The sequence below is a fragment of the Microcaecilia unicolor genome, chromosome 1, assembly GCF_901765095.1.
Source record: "Microcaecilia unicolor chromosome 1, aMicUni1.1, whole genome shotgun sequence".
NCBI classification, from domain to species: Eukaryota; Metazoa; Chordata; class Amphibia; order Gymnophiona; family Siphonopidae; genus Microcaecilia; species Microcaecilia unicolor.
The window spans coordinates 604267775-604292709 of record NC_044031.1 but is presented as its reverse complement, the minus strand read 5'-3'; the positions used below and the strand labels follow the sequence as shown (position 1 = coordinate 604292709).

The window sequence follows — 24935 nt, the reverse complement described above, 5'->3', positions numbered from 1 at the left end:
TTAATTTACATTGTTTAATTTTGCAATTATTTAGCTGTGTTTATTTCAAATTTTGTAATGCTTCTCAATTACATTATCTATGATGGTTTCTATTTTAATTCATGTTTTACTTTATTCTTTTATGAATGTCTTTTTTAGAATCATTTATCCCCTGGATTCTATATAGGTCACTCATTTTCAATAAGACACTGATAGTCAATTATTGGAGTAAATTGGCAATAATGTGGAATTAAGCACATATCTGCCCTACACCCTATTCTATAACATGTGCGCCTAAATTTCATATCACGGAATTCAAAAGAGGGCATGGCTATGGAGAGGTATGTGCGGGTCAAGGGCATTCCCAGAAATTAGGTGCTATGTTATAGAATACTTGGATTTACATGCCTAACTGCCACCAGTTGTTCATGAGGATTTATACCAGGTTTGAGAAGGCGTAAATCATTGCATCCAAAGTTGTGTGTGGGAATCTGCGGTAAGACCTATTCTATAAAGGTTGCTTTGCACTAAGCCACTTTTGTAGAATTGGCGCCTAGTGTGGGTTTTGACAGTGCTTAACCTTTTGGGCACCTTATACTGAATCTGTCCCTTAGTGGTTAAGGTATTTAACTATATGTAGTCTAAACCATACTAAAACTTAGTTTTTAGCTTCTGGAAGTTGTGAAGAATTAAAAACAAATATAAATCATTCCCATTTTTGGAACTGGGAAGGATTTGTGACTTTTATGTGAAATTAATGTTGCTTCATCCTGTGTTTTCCGTTTTATTCTTTCCCTTTACTCCCACCTTTTTATACCTATAAAGTCAAGCTGGATTATTTCTGTGGAGCTAGCAATTGGACCTGGAGAAGGAATTAGCTACCTTACTGACAAAGGCTCTAACGTAAGTGTTGCCTTCTCATTTTGTTTTGTTTTGTTGTGATAATGCCAGAACATTTTTTATATATATATATAATATATATATATATATATATATATATATATATCTACAAGCCGTTAAGCCCATTAAAACGGGCAAGAATTTTTATTTCTTAAATGTAATTTAAAAGCTACCTTAAGGAGAAATGTGAAACGTAATGAAATAGCCAAAGCAAGAAATGAGAGTGGATGTGTACAGTACACTTTTATATACTACGTTCTTTCAGTAAACTGAATGTGAACCTTGTTATTGTGTGACTTATTTGATTTCACATGTCCCTTATTGTTCTAATATTTTGTGTGTGTGAGAGTGAGTTTGTTTTCAGAGTGAGAGTGAGAGAGAGTGTGTGTGTGTATATGTATGTGTGTGTGACTTATTTGATTTCCCATATCCCTTATTCTAATATTTTGTGTGTGAGAGAGAGAGAGAGAGAGAGAGAGAGAGAGAAAGAGTGTGTGTGTGTGTCTGTCTGAAAGAGAGAGAGTGAGAGTATTCTCTATCTGCAGCAGGGGAGTAGACAGATCTTTGCCAGCTCCTGATTTCTTCTGCTGTTAGTTCCTGGCCTTTGGGGTTCAGTTCAGCTTGTGGGGAGTTCGGCTGAGCGGCACCACCTTTGGGGAGTACACCTGGCCACCCCTAACCCAGCACTGCTTCCTCTCCTTGCCTCTTTCTCCTTTCTCAGTTGTTTAACAAAAAATAAAAGCTAAAGTCTGCACCGGTTGACTGTGTTCTCCCTATGTCCCAGCCCTCGGTAGAGGCATTGATAGTGTTCTGTCATGCTGGGGAGAGAATTTGGGGCCTGCAGGGAAAACACCAGGGTCCAGGTACCACCGGCCACACCCTTTTCGCAGGTAGAGCGAACATTTACCGCTTAAAATCCCTCATGAGCTGTCATCTAGTCGGGGTGGACTTGATTCTAGAGAAGGGGAACTGAGAAAAAGAAAGAATTAAACCGACAGGCTGTGCTGCCCCGCCAGCACCACCTCACTCCCCCGCGCCAGCCCTGAGTGCAAACAACCCAGCAATGACGTCTCGAAACACCAAAAAAAGGAAATCAGAACATTCCACCCGACCATACCATGTTACGCTGGAGCTAGGGGGAGGACGGATGGCTGCCGTCTGCTTCTTCACACAGACAGCCTGCCCTTTAGGCGGGGAATTGGTCGATCAAAAGCGGAGCAGCACCCTAACCCTTCGGCCCTTCCATTGGAAGGGGTCCATTCATACCTACATGGGGGTGTGGGAAGGCTGAAGCAACACGGGGCACAGCAAAGCAAAGGCGCGCGTCTGTCCTGCCCTCTTCTTGGAGGCAGTTGGGTGGAGCGGCCAAATGCACGAGACAGACCTGTGATGTGACGCATGCGCAGAACAGCTGTGCTGTTCTGCGCATGCGCGGCACATCGGTCACTCTTCATTTATATAGTAAAATATATCTACACACTAGTAAAAAAAGGCCCGTTTCTGAAAGACATGAAACGGGCGCTAGGAAAATGATGATGCAATGGTAATTATCTTCTTAAGGGAACCATGACCAAAGAGGTCCGTTTCCAACAGAAAGGAAACGGGCACTAGCAAGGTTCCAGGGCCCCCTCCTCCCCCTCCTCATCCCCCCCCCTCCACATCACCCCTATCCACCCCCTCCTCCCCCCTCCTCATCACCCCCCCCCCCCCCTCCTCCTCCCCCTGTCATCGCAGGACCCCCCTCCCCCCTTCTCTCTCATCTCAGGACCCCCTCTCCTCTCAGGACCCCCTCTCCTCTGATGTCTGCGCCCGCCCCTCCCATTTCTGCCGGCCAGCGCCTCCCTCCCTCTGTCTCTGTGGCCTCCGACAGCAAGGAGGATGTGTGCGGGTGCCCAAGCCCTTCGTATGAGGCAGCTGCTGTTTAAAGGTTTTACCTCCTGCTCGTCCGTCAACCGCTTGTTTCAGCTGTTCCTCTGGTTCCCCGCTCCCTCATGTCCTGTTTGCAGAAGGCTGGGACCACAGGAACTGCAGATAACAGAAGCGAAACCACAGCCTGTCTGAAGCAGCGTCTGTACTTGCTGGACTTCAGTGTTGGCGGCCGAGCAGTAGGTAAAACTTTTTAAACAGCAGCTGCCATGTACGAAGGGCTGGGGCACCCGCACATGTCCTCCTTGCTGTCTGAGGGCACGGAGACAGAGGGAGGGAGGCGCTGGCCGGTGGACATGGGAGGAGAGGGGGTAGTAACATCTCCTGACGTCAGGCATGCAGGCTTCTACTGCGGGAGAGTGACATCAGGAGATGGTTACGAATGCAGTGAGAGACATTGGAACGTTGCAGGAGCAAATTTTATATATATATATATTTCTCTGAGGACAAGCAGGCTGCTTGTTCTCACTGATGGGTGACGTCCACGGCAGCCCCTCCAATCGGAAACTTCACTAGCAAAGGCCTTTGCTAGTCCTTGCGCGCGCATGCACACCGCGCATGCACGGCCGTCCTCCCGCCTGAACCGGCTCGTGTTCGTCAGTCTTCTTTTGTCCGCGCTCGGGACGGTCGTGTTTTGCGCCATTTCGCGCCCCTCAAAGTTGACCCTCGCGTGTCTTCGCGATTTTGCAAAAAAAAAAAAAAAAATAAGACCTCGGTCTTGTCCCTTCCCGTGTGTCCAGTTTGTTTCCCCGACGTAAGTTTCCTTTCGCTTTCGGGGTAGACCTTTTTTGGGGCCTCAGTACGGGTTTTTTCTCTCTCCCTTATTTTGGTGCCCTTCGTCGCCATTATGAATTTTGATTTCGCCGGCGTGATTTTTCCGCCCATGTCATTGAAGTCTCCCAGCGGCTTCAAGAAGTACACCCAGTGCGCCCGGGTAATCTCACTCACTGATAGGCACGCTTCGTGTCTTCAGTGTCTGGGGGCTGGGCACCGCCCGCAGGCCTGTAGTCTTTGTGCTCTTTTACAAAAGAGGACTCAGGTTGCGAGATTGGCCCAGTGGAACGTGTTGTTCTCGGGCTGTTCGTCGACAACAGCACCGGAGTCGAGTGCATCGACGTCGGCAGCATCAAGACCTTCGACCTCGGCATCGACTGTATTGACTGCATCGAGGTATCGACCCTCTGCATCGCCAGTACCGAGACATCGGAAGGCTGTGTCGGCGTCGGTGGTATCGGGACCTCCGCTGTTGCTGATGTCGTCAGACGGTGGTGCTTCGACTGGAGTGCAGGTGAGGGCTGTCCATTCCCCTGCTGGTGGCGGTGAGCCTTCGGGTGGGTCTCCTCCTACCCTGAGGGCTCCTGCGGTACAGCCCCCCCGAGACCGATCTTCTTCGGCCTCGGCCCCGAGGAAGAGACGGCTGGATTCTACGTCCTCCTCGTCGGTACCGGGAAGCTCCGGTGACATGCTTCGTCTGAAAAAATCAAAGAAGCATCGACACCGGTCCCCTTCCCGCGTCGGTACCGAGAGCTCTGGGTCGCCGAGGGAGTCGGCACCCAGTAGGCATCGGCACTGAGAGGACCGCTCACCCTCTGTTCAGGAGGTGTCGATGCGCTCCACCTTGGACAGCCCGGAACAGCCTCCACGCCCGGAACAGACTCTGACCTCGACGCCTGCATCAGCTTCCATGTCTTTCTCCACAGCCGCTCTGCACGAGAGTCTCCGGGCCGTTCTCCCAGAGATCCTGGGAGAGCTGTTGCGCCCTTCCCCTCCGGTGCCGGGGGTGCTTGCGCCACCGGTACCGTCGAGTGAGGCGCCGGCTGGCCCCTTGCCCGGGGTGAGGTCTCTGACATTGGTACCGCATTCGGTATCGACTGCGGCCGCCTCCCAGGAAGGCTCCCCGACGACGTCGGTGGAGGGAGCTTCGCCGGTGCGGGCGAGGGAGTCTACTTCTCGACGATCTCACCGTGGCCGTGTTTCCACGGAGTCGAGTTGGGCACAGCTTCAGACACAGGTTCATGAACTTGTGTCTGATACCGATGGTGAGGCCTCGTGGGAGGAGGAGGAGGAGGACATCAGATATTTCTCTGACGAGGAGTCTGATGGCCTTCCTTCTGATCCCACTCCCTCCCCTGAGAGGCAGCTTTCTCCTCCCGAGAGTCTGTCTTTTGCGGCTTTGTCCCTGGAGATGGTCTACGACCCATCCCCTTCCCAGGTGGTCGTGAGAGGATGAGCCCAGGCTGAAATGTTTGAGCTTCTTGGACTATACTTCTCCACCTAAGGAAGCGTCCACATACCCATGCATCATGTCCTAAAAAAGACATTGCTGGCGAACTGGACCAGCCTCTAGTAATCCCCACATTCCCAAGAAGATCGAGTCCAGTACCGGATCCATGGGGATCCAGAGCTGATGCGCGCTCAGTTGCCTCATGACTCTGGTGTGGTGGATCTGGCCCTAAGAAGGCTAAGAGTTCTAGGGAGCATGCTTTGGCCCCCAGGGCAAAGACTCTAGAACCTTAGACTCCTTTGGAGGAAGGCCTACCATTCTTCTATGCTCGTGCCAAAATTCAGTCCTTACCAGCTCTACATGAGCATACATATGCGGAACAATGTGCGGCAGTTGGCGGGCTTGGTGGACAAGCTCCCTCCTGAGCAAGCCAAGCCATTTCAGGAGGTGGTTCAGGCAGCTGAAGGCGTGCAGAAAATTCCTGCCAGAGGGGTGTATGATACCTTTGATGTTGCGTCCAAGGGCCGCTGCTCAAGGTGTGGTGATGCCGCAGACTCTCATGGCTGCATGCCTCCGACCTGGAGAATAGGATCCAGCAGCGGATTTGGGACTCCCCTTGCCGAGCGGACAACATTTTTTGGAGAGAAAGTCGAGCAGGTGGTAGAGCAGCTCCACCAGCGGGATACCGCTTTCGACAAGTTCTCCCGCCGGCAGCCTTCAGCATCTACCTCCTCAGGTAGACGTTTTTATGGGGGAAGGAAGACTGTTCCCTACTCTTCTGGTAAACGTAGGTACAATCCTCCTTCTCGACAGCCTGTGGCCCAGGCTAAGCCCCAGCGCGCTCGCTCGTCGTCAGCGTGCACCTCAGCAAGGCCCCACGGCTCCCCAGCAAAAGCAGGGGGCGAGCTTTTGACTGGCTCCAGCAGAGCATAGCCGACATCAATCTTATCAGTGCCGGGCGACCTGCCCGGTCGGGGTGAGGTTGAAAGTTTTTCACCAACCTCCGACCGTTGGATTCTTCAAATAGTCCGGCAAGGATACGCCCTCAATTTGGCCTCGAAAACCTCCAAATTGCCCACCGGGAGCTCAATCCTACAGCTTCCCAGCACAAGCGGGTACTTGCAGAGGAACTCTCCGCCCTTCTCAGCGCCAATGCGGTTGATCCCGTGCCATCCGGGGCAAGAAGCGGCTGGGATTCTATTCCAGGTACTTCCCTGTGGAAAAGAAAACAGGGGGGATGCGTCCCATCCTAGACCTAAGGGCCCTGAACAAATATCTGGTCAAGGAAAAGTTCAGGATGCTTTCCTCTGGGCACCCTTCTCCCTCATGATTCAGGAAAACGACTGGCTATGCTCTCTGGACTTGAAGGACGCCTACACGCATATCCAGAAACTGCCAGCTCACAGGCAGTACTCTGCGATTTCAACTGGGCACACGTCACTTTCAGTACTGTGTGCTACCCTTTGGGCTCGCCTCTGCGCCCAGAGTGTTCACGAAGTGCCTGGCTGTAGTAGCAGCGGCGCTTCGCAGGCTTGGGAGTACACGTGTTCCCCTATCTCGACGATTGGCTGGTGAAGAACACATCCGAGGCAGGAGCTCTACAGTCCATGCAGATGACTATTCGCCTCCTGGAGCTACTGGGGTTTGTGATAAATTATCCAAAGTCCCATCTTCTCCCAGTACAGAGACTCAAATTCATAGGAGCTCTGCTGGATTCTCGGACGGCTCGTGCCTATCTCCCAGCGACGAAAGCCAACAACTTGTTGTCCCTCGTCTCTCGGGTGCGAGCATCCCAGCAGATCACAGCTCGGCAGATGTTGAGATTGCACAGTTCATGTGACTCCCATGGCCCGCCTTCACATGCGATCTGCTCAATGGACCCTAGCTTCCCAGTGGTTTCAGGCTGCTGGGGATCTAGAAGACGTGATCCACCTGTCCACGAGTTTTTCTCAAATCTCTCGTATTGGTGGACGATTTGGTCCAATTTGAATCTGGGACGTCCTTCCAAATTCCTCAGCCACAAAAAGTGCTGACTACGGATGCGTCTCTCCTGGGGTGGGAAGCTCATGTCGATGGGCTTCACACCCAGGAAGTTGGTCCCTTCAGGAACGCGATCTGCAGATCAATCTCCTGGAGTTACGAGCGGTCTGGAACGCTCTGAAGGCTTTCAGAGAGATCGGCTGTCCCACCAATTATCCAAATTCAGACAGACAACCAGGTTGCCCATGTATTACATCAACAGCAGGGGGATCTCGCCTCCTGTGTCAGGAAGCTGTCAGCATGTGGCTGTGGGCTCGCCGTCACGGCATGGTGCTCAAGCCCACATATCTGGCAGGCGTAAACAACAGTCTGGCCGACAGGTTGAGCAGGGATTATGCAACCTCACGAGTGGTCACTCAATCCAGAGTAGTGCGCCAGATCTTCCAGGTGTGGGGCACCCACTTGGTAGATCTCTTTGCATCTCAGGCCAACCACAAAGTCCCTCAGTTCTGTTCCAGACTTCAGGCCCACGGCAGACTGGCATCGGATGCCTTCTTCCTGGACTGGGAGGAAGGTCTGCTGTATGCTTATCCTCCCATACCTCTGGTGGGGAAGACTTTGTTGAAACTCAAGCAAGACCGAGGCACCATGATTCTGATTGCTCCTTTTTGGCCGCGGCAGATCTGGTTCCCTCTTCTTCTGGAGTTGTCCTCCGAAGAACCGTAGAGATTGGAGTGTTTTCCGACCCTCATCACACAGGACGAAGGGGCGCTTCTGCATCCCAACCTCCAGTCTCTAGCTCTCACGGCCTGGATGTTGAGGGCGTAGACTTTGCTTCTTTGGGTCTGTCAGAGGGTGTCTCCCGTATCTTGCTTGCTTCCAGGGAAGATTCCACTAAGAGGAGTTACTTCTTTTAATGGAGGAGGTTTGCCGTCTGGTGTGACAGCAGGCCCTAGATCCTCGCTCTTGTCCTACAAATATATTCTGTTCATATATTTGTGAGTGACATTGCCGAAGGGTTACAAGGTAAAGTTTGCCTTTTTGCGGATGACACCAAGATTTTGCACAGAGGTGGACACCCCGGAGGAGTGGAAAACATGAAAAAAGATCTGAGGAAGCTGGAAAAATGGTCTAACGTTTGGCAATTAAATTCAATGCGAAGAAATGCAAAGTGATGCACTTATGGAGTAGAAATCCAAGGGAGGCGTATGTGTTAGGTGGGGAGAGCCTGATAGACACGGACAGGGAGAGGGATCTTGGGGTGATAGTATCTGAGGACCTGAAGGCGATGAAAACAGTGCGACAAGGCGGTGGCCGTAGCGAGAAGGTTGCCTAGGCTGTATAGAGAGAGGTGTGACCAGCAGAAGAAAGGAGGTTTAATGCCCCTGTATAAGACGTGGTGAGGCCTCACCTGGAGTATTGTATTTAGTTTTGGAGGCCGTACCCTTGCGAAGGATGTTAAAAAAAATTGGAAGCGGTGCAAAGAAAAGATACGAGGATGGTATGGGAGTTGCGTTCCAAGACGTATGAAGAGAGACTTGCTGACCTGACATGTATACTCTGGAGGAAAGGAGGAACAGGGGTGATATGATACCGACGTTCAAATATTGAAAGGTATTAATCCGCAACGAATCTTTTCCGGAGATGGGAAGGGCGGTAGAACGAGAGGACATGAAGTGAGATTGAAGGGGGGCAGACTCAGGAAAGATGTCAGGAAGTATTCTTCACAGAGAGGGGTGTGAACGCTTGGAATGCCCTCCCGTGGGAGGTGGTGGGAGATGAAAACGGTAACGGAATTCAAACATGCGTGGGATAGGCAATAAAGGAATCTTGTGCAGAAGGAATGGATCACATAAGGTTGCTGAAATCGGTGGCGGGGGGAAGAGGGGTTTGTGGTTGAGAGGCTAGGAGTAGGGGAGGCAGACTTATACGGGTCTGTGCTCCGAGCCTGTGATGGGATGGCGGGATCTGGAGGTTGGGAGGCGGGAAATACTGCTGGACAGACCTTATATACGGTCTGTGCCCTGAAAAAGACAGGTACAAATCAAGGTAAGGTATACACATATGAGTTTATCGTGGGCAGACTAGATGGGACCATGCAGGTTCTTTTTCTGCCGCCATCTACTATGGTTACTATGTTACACAGACCCTGATTGACACCTTCTGCACTTGTCTGAGTCTGGTCTCAAGACCACCTCTGTAAGGGTTCACCTAGTGCAATCAGTAATACCATTACAGTTGTGGAAGGTAAGCCGATCTCAGGACAGCCTTTAGTTGTTCGTCTTCATGAGAGGTTTGCTTTTGTCGAAGCCCCCCCGTCAAACCTCCTACAGTGTCACTGGGATCTCAATGTCGTTCTCATCCCAGCTGATGAAAACCTCCTTTTGAGCCACTGAACTCCTGCCACTCTGATGTACTTGACCTGAAGGTCATTTTCTTGGTGGCAGTTACTTCAGCTCGTAGGAAGTCGTGAGCTCAGGACCTGGTAGCCCAGGCCCCTTACACCAAATTTCATCATAACAGAGTAGTCCTCCGCACTCACCCTAAGTTCTTGCCGAAGGTAGTGTCGGAGTTCCATCTGAACCAGTAAGTTGTCTTGCCAACATTTTTTCCCCCCGTCCCATTCCTGCCCTGCTGATCGTCAGCTGCACACATTGGACTTGCAAAAGAGCATTGGCCTTCTATCTGGAGCGGACACAGCCCACAGACAGTCCACCCAATTGTTTGTTTCTTTTGATCCCAACAGGAGGGGAGTGGCTGTGGGGAAACACACCATATCCAATTGGCTAGCAGATTGCATTTCCTTCCACTTACCCCAGGCTGGGCTGGCTCTTGAGGGTCATGTCACGGCTCACAATGTCAGAGCCATGGCTGCGTCAGTGGCCCCACTTGAAGTCAGCCACTATTGAAGAGATCTGCAAAAGCTGCGACGTGGTCATCTGTCCCACAAATTCACATCTCATTACTGCTGCAGCAGGATACCGACCGCGACAGTCGGGTTCGGGGCAGTCAGTGCTTCAGAAGCTGTGTCGGGGTTTAGAATCCACTCCACCCCTAGGCCCATGTTTATTCTGTTCCAGGCTACACTCTCAGTTAGTTGGATAAATTGTTAGGTCAATCTCCGTTACGTCCTCGCCTGTGCGAGGCCCAATTGACCATGTTTGTTGTTTTGAGTGAGCCTGGGGGCTAGGGATACCCCATCAGTGAGAACAAGCAGCCCTGCTTGTCCTCGGAGAAAGCGAATGCTACATACCTGTAGAAGGTATTCTCCGAGGTCAGCAGGCTGATTGTTCTCACAAACCCCGCCCGCCTCCCCTTGGAGTTGTGTCTTCCCTTGTCTTTCTCTTGCTACATATGGGACTACGAACATGAGCCGGTTTGGGTGGGAAGACGGGCCGCGCATGCGCGGTGCGCATGGGCTCGCGAGGGCTAGCAAAGGCCTTTGCTAGTGAAGTTTCCGATTGGAGGGCTGCCGTGAACGTCACCCATCAGTGAGAAAACAATCAGCCTGCTGTCCTCGGAGAATACCTTCTACAGGTATGTAGCATTTGACTATATCTATATATATATCTATCTATATATCCTATATAAATAGATATATCTATTCTATATCTATATCTATATATATATATATATATATATATATATATATATATATATATATATATATATATATATATATATAGGGATTCTTATACTGTAGTTACGGAAGACATGAATTTTTATCGGGGTGGGGAGACAATAGTCCAAAGGTTTTTATGTGTTGTAAATATGGATGTTAACATAAACAAATGTTTGTGACCCAACCCCCCCGCCCCATCCCCATTAACAATACTCAGGTTTATTTTCCGCATGAGTATTTTTTACGTGCACAAAAGAGGGGCAGAGTTAGTTTGGGAGAGAAAATATGGAGATTTATTTCGAAGATTTCTGTGGGAAACGTAACTCACCTTAAATGTTTATTTATGCTGTCTGAATTTTGAAAAGGAAACTGCACAGGAAGGCTCATTGGTACCTTCACTATCTTTTTTGCAGTTATATAGTCTTCAGAATACTAATCACAAGATTTTTTCGCTCTACCAGTTTATTTTTATCATATTTTATTTTTTGTCCAGATTTTTTGTGGGGATGTGCTGTGTTCTGTTTGGCTACTTTATCTGGTTTGAAAAGTGACTAAAACCTGATACTGAAGAGTGCATTAACATCATGGAATAAGGTACTGGCACTTTTGCACTCTCAGATAGTTGTGGTATTGTAAACTGGCATCTTTAAGATCTTGAAAACTAGATGTGCGATCAAGAAAACTCCTCCATGTCCAAAGATCATCTATAAGAATCAGTGTATGCCAAGACTGTACTTTACTAGATCTGAAGGAGGGGGTTGGTCTTATAGAAATAGATTATACCTATCGAGTTGCTATCATAGCCCTCCAGGCTTAGTTAAAGGCATCATCAGATTCCAATACACAAAAAGTGCAGAATCCAGTTCAGTGATTAAACTTGGAAAGCATTCTGACGAGAGGAAAGAAGCAACAGATTTGCAAAGGAAGAGAGGAAAAAGTCTTCAAGGAATTGGATCAACAGGAAAGAAACAACAAGTATCAAATGCATAAGTACAGTGGGAAATACAAAGTGTTACTACAGGGAACCATTCATTGATCAAAATTGGACACACATGAATGATTAAGAAGAGGTGAATTGAAACCTAAGGATGAGCGATTGATAGTTGCAGCTCAGGACAGAGGATTACAGATGAGATGATTTTACAGCAAGCATTGAAAAAACAGGTATCAGTGGAACAGTACTTAATTGGTTCAGATCCTATCAGACAGGCACAGTCCGTAGTGTTTGGCAGCACCTCATCACCACCATTGGCACTGACCTGTGGGGTACCACAAGGATCAATACTGTCACCTATCTATTCAAGCCATTAGACAAGCTGATCGGGTCAATGGGCACTCGGTTCTACATCTATGCAGATGACATGCAGCTGCTCATAACCCATTGAACCTGACTTACCCACAGCCCTGAATAAACTGACTACCTGTCTAACATCAGTTCAGGAATGGGCTAAAAAAACAGCAAACTTTGCCTGAATCCAGGTAAAACAAGCTTCTATGGGTCCCTAAAACAAGTGGGGAGATACCTGACATCAAAATTTCTTTTGGGAAGTACGAAGTTCCTCAAGCTTGGTAGTGCATGCTCCTTACCCTCAAGTTTCATCACAACAGAGTAGTCCTCCGCACTCACCCTAAGTTCTTGTTGAAGGTGGTGTCGGAGTTCCATCTGAACCAGTCAGTGTCTTGCCAACATTCTTTCCCCGTCCTCATACCCGCCCTTCTGAACATCAATTGCATACATTGGACTGCAAGAGAGCATTGGCCTTATATGTGGAGCGGACAAGCTCCTTCAGACAGTCCGCCCAAATGTTTGTTTCTTTTGATCCCAACAGAAGGGGAGTCACTGTTGGGAAATGCACCATTTCCAATTGATTAGCAGATTGCATTTCCTTCACTTATGCCCAAGCTGGGTCATGTCACGGCTCATAGTGTTAGAGCCATGGCAGCGTCGGTGGCCCACTTGAAGTCAGCCACTATAGAAGAGATTTGCAAAGCTGTGATGTGGTCATCAGTCCACACACTCACATCCCATTACTGCCTGCAGTCGGTTGCTGCAGAATCTGTTCGGGGTTGAGAATCCAACTCCACTCTCCTAGGCCCTTTTCTGTTCTGTTCCAGGCTGCACTCTCATTTAGTTGTGTTTCTTTTTCAGGTCAATCTCTGTTATGTCCTAGCCGTTGCGAGGCCCAATTGACCAGTGTTCTTTGTTTTGAGTGAGCCTGGGGGCTAGGGATACCCCAATCGTGAGAACAAGCAGCCTGCTTGTCCTCGGAGAAAGTGAAGATACATACCTATAGCAGGTATCTCCGAGGACAGCAGGCTGATTGTTCTCCAAACCCACCCTCCTCCCCTTTGGAATTGTTCCAGTTCTCTATTTTGCTTTTTATTAAACTGAGTAGGCACGCTTGCGTCGCGGCGGGAAGCTGTTCGCGTATGTGTGGTGTGTTTGGCCCGTGCGGGTGAACGTTCTGGAGAGTTCGTTGTTTTTTGCTGTAAAAACATTTTGCCGTTCTCCTGGGCCCTCACGGATGACGACCCAATCGTGAGAACCTGCTGTCTTGGAGAATACCTGTACAGGTATGTATCTTCACTATCTAGGAACAAAAAACCCTCATGTAAATCTTGTTGCCCTTGGTTTCCTAGCCCTTACCCGGAGCCCCCCCCCCCCCCCAATATGTCAAATCAATAACAGTGAGCTGCAAACCCATTGAAACAGAAGACCCCAACAATATAAACGTATCATGAGAGGTTTGCTTTTATCAAAGTCCCTGTCAAACCTCCACCTGTGTCATGGCACCTCAATGTCATGCTCACCCAACTGATGAAATCTTTAGCATCATATCTATTTGCTGAATGTTCTAATGCCATGCTTATTAGATGTATCATTAGTATTATATCTCTGGCTATTTGAATTCCAGTGTTATTAAATGTGTATATTTTTGATGATGTTTCACAGCTAGCTCCTATTATTAGGTTTCAGTTTACTGTTCTCAGTTTATCTCATTTATTGTATTTATGTTTATTCTCGGTTATTTTACTATTGTTATGCTGTTTATAACATTGTAAGTTTTATGTTAAACTATATCTGCTGTACCACTGCCGTGGGTGAATCTCTTCATAAAGGTGGTTAATAAATCCCAATAAATAAAATAGCCAATAGCTCATTTTCCTATACATCTAATGTGCAATAGCATAACACCTCACCAACCCCCAACCCACCAAGACGATAAATCCCAACAGTCCGTTCCCCTCCACCTCCCAACCATTCCCTAAAGGAAACAGAACAATCTATACTCGTCTCCAAAATAGTGGACAGAATAGCACTCAGGACCCCCTAGTAGAACACAGACGTAATGGGCAGAAACATACACCACCAGCCTTAGTAATTCATAAAACAGAATCTGGCGTAATATCTCCTTATTTAGACTGATAGAGCATTTTGAGTATTCCGCCACAGCTGATGTGTCAGTTATTATGAAATCTTACGCTGGCTGTACAATAGCAAAAGTATGCCAACGTCCATCACGGGAACGTTTAGCAGCATTGGGTAGAGCAGTATAAAGTGCCCCATTTATTCAACTAGCTGTATGCAAAGTGGGTGAAAGCTCGTCGCTTTTCTGTGAGGGCTTGAGAATAGTCCTGAAAAATATGAGTAGGAACAGATTCATAAAGTGCAGCTTTTTTGCTTTGCTTGCATTTATGCAGCACTTCCAACTTTTGATCATAGCAATGAAATTCATCTATCACTACGCTGGGCTGTACTGCGGTTCCCTATTAGGATTCAGCCGATGCACCAATCGAGGCGCACTTTTACATAGTTATTCTGAGCCAGGAAGGTGTTCTCTTGGCAGTGCTCCAAAGATTCTTACAAGCAATGATAGATAATGTCCTGGAAACCCCACAAAGCGCAGATTTTCCCTGCATGATTGATTTTCCAACTCTTTCAATGTGGTCTTCCTGCTAACGCAGGAGACATTGAAGCTCTCGCACCTCTTCCTTGTGGCCTGTATATTCTCCTCCACTCTGGCTACTTTCACCTCCAGCTCTCCAGTACACTGGGTATTATGGGGAAATTGGGAAGCAGGCCCCGCAATTCTGAAAGCTGTTCAATAGAAATAAAAACAACATAAAACATGGAAAAGAAAATAAGATACCTTTTTTATTTGACATAACTTAATACATTTCTTGATTACCTTTCAAAGGTTGCCCTTCTTCGTCAGATCGGAAATAAGCAAATGTTGGTAGATGACAGTATATATAAGTGAAACATCAAAGCATTCCAGTGGACAGTCTAACAGGATGGGGGTGGATAGGTGAGAGACAGGAAGAGGGACAGGTGAGATATGTATGGAGACAGGAGGGTGACAAAGCAGTAACAATTTTATGGTTTATAATGGGCTAGAAAACCCAGAGCTTTAAGTCCTGTCTGGTGGGTGTCAAAATAATCATTCTGACTTCAAAGGTCTTACGTTCCTGTATTGTTTTTAAAGTTCCCTTTTTAAGATTCTTACCATGAAGTCTCTGGTACAGTGTTCTGGTTTGTAAAGTGCTGCCCCACAGGTGTGAATCACTCACTATACAGCAATATTCCCCATGCGGATGGCATAGCTGCATGTGAGAAACTCCTAAAAACATACACACTGGACCATCATACTCACCAGAAACCATTACAAAACTAATCCAATTTATTTTAACTGGCAACTATTTCCGCTTTAACAATATCATCTATTACAATAATGGACACTGTGATGGGCACCAAGGCTGCACCCCAGTATGCCAACCTCTTTATGTTGAGCTGGAAGAGACATTTTCTGAATACATACCAGACCAACCCCTAAAATACTACTGGTACATCGATGACATTTTTATGATTTGGACTGAGGGGGAAGAACCTCTGAAACAATTTTACAATTCCTTCAATGCATACCATCCTACAATCAGATTCAAAATTAACAACTCCCCAAAAAAGTCGATTTTTTTGGACACCACAGTCTCAATCAGCGATGGCTATATACAAACATCCATATACAAGAACCCACTGACAAATGCAGCTACCTCCACAACTCCAGCTTCCACCCTTCACATAAAAAAGATCCATTATTTACAGCCAAGCCACAAGATACCACCGTATCTGCTGTGACCCAGGGACAGAGACAGACACCTGAAACCCTGACTGCATCCTTCGAACAGAAAGGCTACAACCCCCAAAATAATCCTCCAAGAATATTGCCTCCTCCCTCAAAACACCCAGGAAACTCTGCTACAGTACAAAGAAAAAAAAGCCACAGACAGAATCCCCCTTATAGTGACATACAACCAGAGTTGGAAAAAAAAATATTCAACATTAAGGAATCTTTCATGCACTCATCTTCCAATGTGGTATATATCATTCAGTGCAAAAATGGAACGAAGGCTGCTACATTGGAGAAACCAGTCAGATGCTAAAGAAGAGATTTAATTTACATAGACACCATATGAAAAATGGCAGTACTAATAAAGAAGTCACGCCCGTGGGGCAGCACTTTACAAAACCAGAACACTGTTGCCAGTGACTTCATGGTGAGAATCTTAAAAGGGAACTTTAAAAACAATACAGGAACGTAAGACCTTTGAAGGTCAGAATGATTAAATATTTTGACACACCAGACAGGATTTAACAAGATCTGGGTTTTCTAGCCCATTATAAACCATAAAATTGCACTGCTTTGTCACCCTTCTGTCTCCATGCATATCTCCCTGTCCCTCATTTACCCGACTCTTCCTGTCTCTCACCTATCCACCCCCATCCTGTTAGACTGTCACTGGAATGCTTTGATGTTTCACTTATATATACTGTCATCTACCAACATTTGCTTATTTCCGATCTGACGAAGAAGGGCAACCTTCGAAAGCTAATCAAGAAATGTATTATGTCCAATAAAAAAGGTATCATCTTATTTTCTTTTCCATGTTTTATTTTGTTTTATTTCTATTGATTACCTTTAAAAGTGGACTAACACGGCTACCACACCTCTCTACTCAAGAAGCTGTTCAGAAAGCATCACCAAGCGCAGGTCCAGTGCCTGCACCACGAAATCTTTAATCTCGAGAATGGAGCAAGTTTGGGAGCAGGGCACGAGAAGAAGGCGCTTCTGCCATTTTATCATCCGCAGGTCGCAAAGATCTCTTATCTTTGGGCTGTGCATTTTCCACCATTAGGAATCACAACTTGGTCAGGTATTTGTCTCTACAGTAAAGAGCATCAACAATGAGTATCGGACTGCTCTGGCTCCAAAATCCAAGAAAATAATAAGGCTTATGCAGGGGGCCCCCAAGTGACTCAGGCACACATCCTTTGTTGATTACCACATCAATTGATCTCCTCTCATTAACTTTATACACAACTTGAAGAAAATGGCAGAAATCTTACCTAGATGAAGACAAGCTCAACTCTAAGAAATCTGTGGGACATGTACCTCTAGGCCTTAACAATAGACAACCCCCCCCCCCCCCCCCCCCCCCATTCATGGTAGTATTCAGCTCATGAATTAACCCTAGATATTCAGTGCTGGGGTTGTGGCTTATGGCATCGAATATCTGAGTATTTGTGCTGACTTGGACATTAACCAGGCACCAAACTAATTATTCAGATCGGTGCCTGGTTAAATTGGTTGAAATCTAGTAATATGAAGTGTTCAATGATTTTGATAAAACTGATTTCATTTAAACTTAAGTAAAACGAATGGTCATGCATTAATATTTCAAATGTTTTACTTATTTTCTTACAGCCTACTCATTTAACAGACTTCAATCAGGTTCAGACTATTCAGTATTCAGCTAGTGAAGACAAGGACAAAAAGGAATGCTGCAGCTCAAAATTGCAGGTGCTCCTGAGGTAAGACAAACCTTCATATATAAGCTTTGTGACAATGCTGAAGAATCAGTCCATAAATAAGATCTCCTGAAACTATTAGTTTTTTTTTTAGATAGTGCAGAATATAATTAAAAAGAATACTTAGGTACATAGTTTATAATGTACTGTTAAAGGCCACTCTACTAAGGGAAGAATGGCGGGGATTCTATTCCAGATACTTCTTTGTTCAGAAAAAGACAGGGGGGGATGCGTCCCATCCTAGACCTAAGGGCCCTGAACAAATTCCTAGTTTGAGAAATGTTCAGGATGTTTTCCCTGGGCTCCATTCTTACCATGATTCAGGAAAACGATTGGCTGTGCTGTCTGGATGATTGGCTGTATGCATCGAGGGAAGTCCAAGAAGCATAAGCATTGATCTTCTTCGACGCTCGGTGCCAGGGGCACCGGAACATTAGTCTATATAAAATTCGAGAAACGCCAGTGGTGGGAGGACTGGAAGTTGCTGAGCAGCCCGGCCCCGCCACCAGTTCAGCACCAACATCATCTTGGACTGCCTCTGCCCTGGCTCCCATGCTGTCAGGGCTCTCACCCAGTTCTGAAATTGTGAGCCCTTGGGCCACTGCCAGGAGTGGCAGCGGCAGGCAAATCACCCAAGCAGAAAGCAGTGCTGAACACAACAGGCAGGAACCACAGAATATAACTAGAAGAGGCTTTAATAGTAGACAGTAAACAATATCCAGTAGCACAGCAAGTCAAAGGGCAGGCAGCAAAACACGGGTAATCCATAAACTAACCAGAGTCTTTTAGGCAGGCAGAAAGCAAAATCAAAGTCCAGGTCCAGGCAAAGGGTCAAACACACAGGAAACTTGCAGAGCAGGAACTCCAACGAACCAACAGGAACTCAGGATGACCTTTGATACCAAGGCAAGGCAAGCAAGGCTCACAGAAGCTAATAAGCCCCTCAGCAGCTGACCCACAGCTGCAGTAAATCACCAGCCAAGTAAGGGTGCTGTTCCAGGACAAACCAGCAGAGCAAATCTGGTAACCTGGAAAATCCGGACCGGACTCACTGAAGTCTGGAACATGGAAGACAGCAGAAAACATAGCAGCCACCAGAGGGCAAAGAGAGCACCCACATGGAAAACAGTCACAAACATGATACATGCATTTGCAGAAGCTCACTTTCAATGAGCTGTTCCACAGCATGCTCCAGGAGGAACTGGTGCAGTTGCTGCAGGGGGCTCCTGATTTGGCATTGAGAGCACTTGTGCCATTGCTGGCACAGCCAAAGATCCTCTGAGGCACCATTGATGCTGTTGCCCAGATCTTCAATGCCAGTGCCTTGCCAGGTGTCAACGTCAATGACTGGGGAGGAAGCTTCTCTGGAATCTGAGAGTAGGGTTGCCCTTGAAAGCTCCTCAGAGCGTAGATGGCACTGTCTCATTGACCTATTTCTGGGTATGGTGAAGTCTGATTGGGACCGTTCGTGGGAGTCAGATGAGGACCACATTACTTGTCGGAGGAGGAGTCATATGGAATTCCAACTGATCCCTCACCTCCTCAAGAGAGATGGCAATCTGAACCAGAGGCGCATCTTTCACCAGTTTTTGTGAGGAAATGGTGGCCGTCTCATTTAAGATGGAAGGAGGAGGAACCTAGAGCACAGATATTGTCCTGGGCTTTGTGTCTCCTCCTAAGGAAGGGGTTACTGTACCATTGCAACCCTATCCTTAAGCAGGCACTGTTGAAGAACTGGAAATCTCCCCTCAAAATTAAGGTCACACCCTAGAAGGTGGATACACAGTACTGTATCCAGAAGGCTCTCGGATTTGAGAAGCCACAGTTGCCCCACATCTTGTGGTGGTTGAATGCACTAAAAAACTGGCCAAGAGTTCTCGGTCTCATGCCTTGGCGTTCCCAGGGTAGGAAGCTAGGACCTCTGGATTTGTTGGGAGAAAGACTTTTTCAGGCCTCATTGCTCTATGCCTGCAACTAGTCCTACCAGCGTACACAAGCCTTTACTTGAGTCTCTGGTAAAGAGTACACTGAGTCTGGCAGACTCTTTCCCTTCGGAGCATGCCACAGAGATTCACCAGCTGGCCAACAAACAGATGGAGTGTAGGCATTATCTGGCCATGGGCTCCTATTATACTTTTGATTTCCTGCCCAGACTCTGGAATGGGTGTGAGGATGCACAGACTCTCATGGCTACATATCTCTGACCTGGAACCAGTGGTTCAAGAAGGTTGTCGGCTGTGCAATGCCGAAGGGACAACTTTTTAGAGAGAAAGTGGGAGGTTGCTGACCTCATAAAGAAGCATACAGATAATAGCCACACACTCTCTTGGCATACTCCATGTGCATCTTCAGGAAGAAGATTTTCGACTGGGTCTAGGTGGCAAACCAACCACTCTCAAAGGTTTAGGTACCCACCTCCTTACTCATTCCACTCAGCAACTTAGGTCCAGCATCACAAACCTGCCAGCCCCATCCTCAAAAGTCCAAGCCTGGCTCCCCAGTTGAAGCAGGGCAAGGGCTTTTGTCTGGTTCCAGAAGACCATAGCTGCTGAAAACGTATCCATTCTGGACACGTTCTGGTCGGGAGGGGTTCACTTTTTTTTTTTTTTTTTTTTTTTACCAACCCAGGTGGCCCTTTCTGACTTCTGACCAGTGGGGGTCTTCAAATAGTCCATCTTGGCTACATACTAAATTGTGTCAGACTTCCACATTGTCCACCGAGAGCATCGTTCTCTCAGCACAAGCAAGTACTTGCAGAGGAACTCTCCACCCTTTTACATGCCAAAGCAGTTGATCCCATACCACTAGGAGAAGAACAGAAGCAATTGTGTTTCAGGAAGTATTTTTTCACGGAGAGAGTAGTGGATGCTTGGAATGTCCTCCCACGGGAGGTGGTGGAAATGAAAACGGTAACGGAATTCAAACATGTGTGAGATAAGCATAAAGGAATCCTGTGCCGAAGGAATGGATCCTCAGGAGCTTAGTCAAGATCGAGAGGCGGGGCTGGTGGTTGGGAGGCAGGGATAGTGCTGGACAGACTTGTACGGTCTGTGCCAGAGCCGGTGGTGGGCAGCGGGACTGGTGGTTGGGAGGCGGGGATAGTGCTGGACAGACTTGTACGGTCTGTGCCAGAGCCGGTGGTTGGGAGGCAGGGCTGATGGTTGGGAGGTGAGGATAGTGCTGGGCAGACTTATACGGTCTGTGCCAGAGCCGGTGGTTGGGAGGGAGGGGCAGGTGGTTGGGAGGCGGGGATAGTGCTGGGCAGACTTATACGGTCTGTGCCCTGAAGAGCACAGGTACAAATCAAAGTAGGGTATACACAAAAAGTAGCAAATATGAGTTATCTTGTTGGGCAGACTGGATGGACTGTGCAGGTCTTTTTCTGCCGTCATCTACTATGTTACTATGTTCATGTACTTCCTTGTGACCAAAAAAAACAGGGGGATACTGTCTCATCTTAGACCTAAGGGGTCTGAATAGATTCCTAGTCAAAGAAAAATTCAGGATGCTTTCCCTGGGCAGATGTCTTCCTCTAATTCAGGAACTGATTGGCTGTGCTCTCTGGACTTAAGTACTATACTATACCCATATTTTGATATTTTCAAGGCACAGGAAGTATCTCAGAATTGACTGGGGAAATGCCACTAGCAGTATCGTGTTATGCTATTTTGCTAGCATCTGCACCCAAAGTTTTCACCAACTGTCTGGCAGTAGTCACAGGATATTTACGCAGACTGGGGGTGTATGTGTTTTCCTATATGGATGATTGGCTGGTCAAGAGAACATCTCAGGAAGGAGCCAAGGAGTCAATTGAGAATGACTATTCAGGTGTTACAGCTACTGGGATTTGTCATCAGTTACCCCAAGTCCCATCTACAACTAGTTTGTCAGTTGGAATACATAGGAGCCCTGCTAGTTACAGCGCAGGCTCAGGCATTCCTTCCTGATTGAGAGCAGATACCTTTAGTAACGCTTGTCTTGCATGTCCGCAGCAGCCAGCAGATTTCAGCCTGAGCAAAGTTTGAGACTGATGGGGCACATTGTCTTCACCATACATGTCTGTTCCATGGCACGTCTTCACTTGAGAGTGGCCCAGGGGTATCGGGTGACAGGGAACCTAACCAATGTCATCCGCATACCACCACATCTCACACACCCCCTTCTCTGATGGACAATTTGGTCCAGTTTGACCTCTGGGACTTCCATTCTAAATTCCACTGCCTTGGAAGGTGTTGACAACAGATGCATCCAACCTGCATTGGGGAGTGCATGTTAGATGGGCTTCACACTCAAGGCCGGTGTCCATTCAGGAGGTTCAGTTCCACATCAATTTCCTCAAGTTCAGGGTTATTTGGAATGCTGTAAATGGTATCAGAGATTGGCTCCAGAACCAAATTATTTCATTGAAACATACAACCAGGTTGCTATATTTCTCTGAGGACAAGCAGGCTGTATCCTTCTCACAAGTGGGTTGATGATCCGCGTTGGACTGGAAACCGGCATATCGTATAGAAAAAAAGAACAAGTTTTGCTAGACGCTTCTGGCGGGCGTGCTGCACCCCGCATTTTCGGAGTGGCTTCCTTCCTGTTGCGCGACTGCTCTCCTCAGTTCGTTTTCCACGTGAAGAGCGGCAGTCGTGCCTTTTAATTTCGCCAAAGTAGTCTTCCCTTCCATGTCATCGAAGACTCCAGTGGCTTCAAGTGTTGTACTTGGTGCAACCGGCCTATCTCATGTACTGATTCACATTCTTGGTGTATCCAGTACCTTGGGCCCGACCATAGCCCTGCAAATTACTTCCTTTGTCTTCGTATGAAGAAAAGAACGCAAATGTTACGAGAAGCTCAGAGACAAACATTTTGGAGCTCGGTCTGGTCCTTAGACATTGACATCGAGGTTGAAGGAGTTGACGTCTGCGTCGAGGGAGGCATAACCTACTGTAAAAGCTTATTTTAGAAATGAGCAGTGGATTTTCCCCAAGGCCATTTTAATAATGGTCTATGGCAGTGGTTCCCAAACCTGGTCCTGGCTGGAGGCACCCCAGCCAGTCAGGTTTTTCAGGATACCCACAATGAATAATCATGAGAGAGATCTGCATGCAGTGGAGGCAGTGCGTGCAAATCTGTCTCATGAATATTCATTGTGGGTATCCTGAAAACCTGACTGGCTGGGGTGCCTCCAGGACCAGGATTGAGAACCACTTATTTCTTTAGTAAGCCATCCAGACTTTTTTTAAGCTCTGCCTAAGCTAACTGCATTTACTACATTCTCTGGCAACAAATTCCAGAGTTTAATTTCCACGTTGAAGGAAGAAATATTTTCTCAGATTTGTTTTAAATTTACTATTTTGTAGCTTCCATTACATGCCCCCTAGTCCTAGTATTTTTGCAAAGAGTAAACAAGGGATTCACATCTACCCATTCCACTCCACTCATTATTTTATTGACCTCTATAATATCTCCCCATCTTTTCTCCAAACTGAAGAGCCTTAGCCGCTTTAGCCTTTCTTCATTGGGAAGTTGTCCCATCTCCTTTATAATTTTCGACACCCTTCTCTGTACCTTTTCTAATTCCACTATATCTTTTTTGAGATGCGGTGACCAGAATTGAACACATATTTGAAGTGCGGTTTCACAGTGGAGTGATACAAAGGCATTATAACATCCTCATTTTTGTTTTCCATTTCTTTCCTGATAGTGCCTATCATTCTATTTGCTTTGTTAGCTGCTGCCGCACACTGAGCAGAGGGTTTCAATGTATCGTCAACGACAACGCCCAGATCCCTTTCCTGGTCGATGATTCCTAATGTGGAACCTTGCATTAGATAACTATAATTCAGGTTGTTCTTTCCCACATGCATCACTTTGCACTTGCTCACATTAAACGTCATCTGCCATTAGATGCCCAGTCTCCATGAGGTCCTTTTATAATTTTTTCACAATCCTCTTACGATTTAACAACTTTGAATAACTTTGTGTCATCAGCAAATTTAATTATCTCTTAGTTACTCCCATATCTAGATCAAGCAGTTTACAGATATTAAGAAAGCAGAAGAAAAAGGAAGTACAATCTTGAAAGAATCAGGCATTCAGAGATCTACAACATCTCCCCCCTCCCATATATACAGATCTAAAAACTCCCCCCCACACCACACACACACACAAAAATGCCAGGAACCTCAAGCTGCTTAGTATGTATAAAATAAACTGTATAGAAACTTAGCCATCGATGTGTTTTCACTTGCTAAAAGGAGAGTGAAGTACACACAGAAAAATAGCTTAATTTTAATGCCTGGAGTGACTGTTAGAGGCAAGATTGTGATCAATCAGCACAACACAATGCAATGGCGCACTCACCCAAAACAAACATCTCTGTGCATGCATAGAGCTTTGCTGGAATCAGTTTTTTTTCCTCCCCTTAAGAGATACAGTGGTGGAAATAAGTATTTGATCCCTTGCTGATTTTGTAAGTTTGCCCACTGACAAAGACATGAGCAGCCCATAATTGAAGGGTAGGTTATTGGTAACAGTGAGAGATAGCACATCACAAATTAAATCCGGAAAATCACATTGTGGAAAGTATATGAATTTATTTGCATTCTGCAGAGGGAAATAAGTATTTAATCCCTCTGGCAAACAAGACCTAATACTTGGTGGCAAAACCCTTGTTGGCAAGCACAGCGGTCAGACGTCTTCTGTAGTTGATGATGAGGTTTGCACACGTCAGGAGGCATTTGGTCCACTCCTCTTTGCAGATCATCTCTAAATCATTAAGAGTTCTGGGCTGTCGCTTGGCAAACTCGCAGCTTCAGCTCCCTCCATAAGTTTTCAATGGGATTAAGGTCTGGTGACTGGCTAGGCCACTCCATGACCCTAATGTGCTTCTTCCCTGAGCCACTCCTTTGTTGCCTTGGCTGTATGTTTTGGGTCATTGTCGTGCTGGAAGGACCCAGCCACGACCCATTTTTAAGGGCCCTGGCGGAGGGAAGGAGGTTGTCACTCAAATTGTACGGTACATGGCCCCATCCATTCTCCCATTGATGCGGTGAAGTAGTCCTGTGCCCTTAGCAGAGAAACACCCCCAAAACATAAACATTTCCACCTCCATGCTTGACAGTGGGGACGGTGTTCTTTGGGTCATAGGCAGCATTTCTCTTCCTCCAAACACGGCGAGTTGAGTTCATGCCAAGGAGCTCAATTTTTGTCTCATCTGACCACAGCACCTTCTCCCAATCACTCTCGGCATCATCCAGGTGTTCACTGGCAAAACTTCAGACGGGCCGTCACATGTGCCTTCCGGAGCAGGGGGACCTTGCGGGCACTGCAGGATTGCAATCCGTTATGTCGTAATGTGTTACCAATGGTTTTCGTGGTGACAGTGGTCCCAGCTGCCTTGAGATCATTGACAAGTTCCCCCCTTGTAGTTGTAGGCTGATTTC

The 24935-nt window shown here is 47.1% G+C and overlaps 1 protein-coding gene across 1 annotated transcript in view; it reads left to right on the top strand.

The window, feature by feature from the left end:
• Positions 1–24935, top strand: part of PTK2 (protein tyrosine kinase 2) — a 714868-nt gene that overhangs the window by 141835 nt on the left and 548098 nt on the right. Inside the window, 3 exon segments of the mRNA XM_030219604.1 lie at positions 805–882; positions 17396–17459; positions 17462–17502. Coding sequence (XP_030075464.1) covers positions 805–882; positions 17396–17459; positions 17462–17502 — 183 coding nt within the window.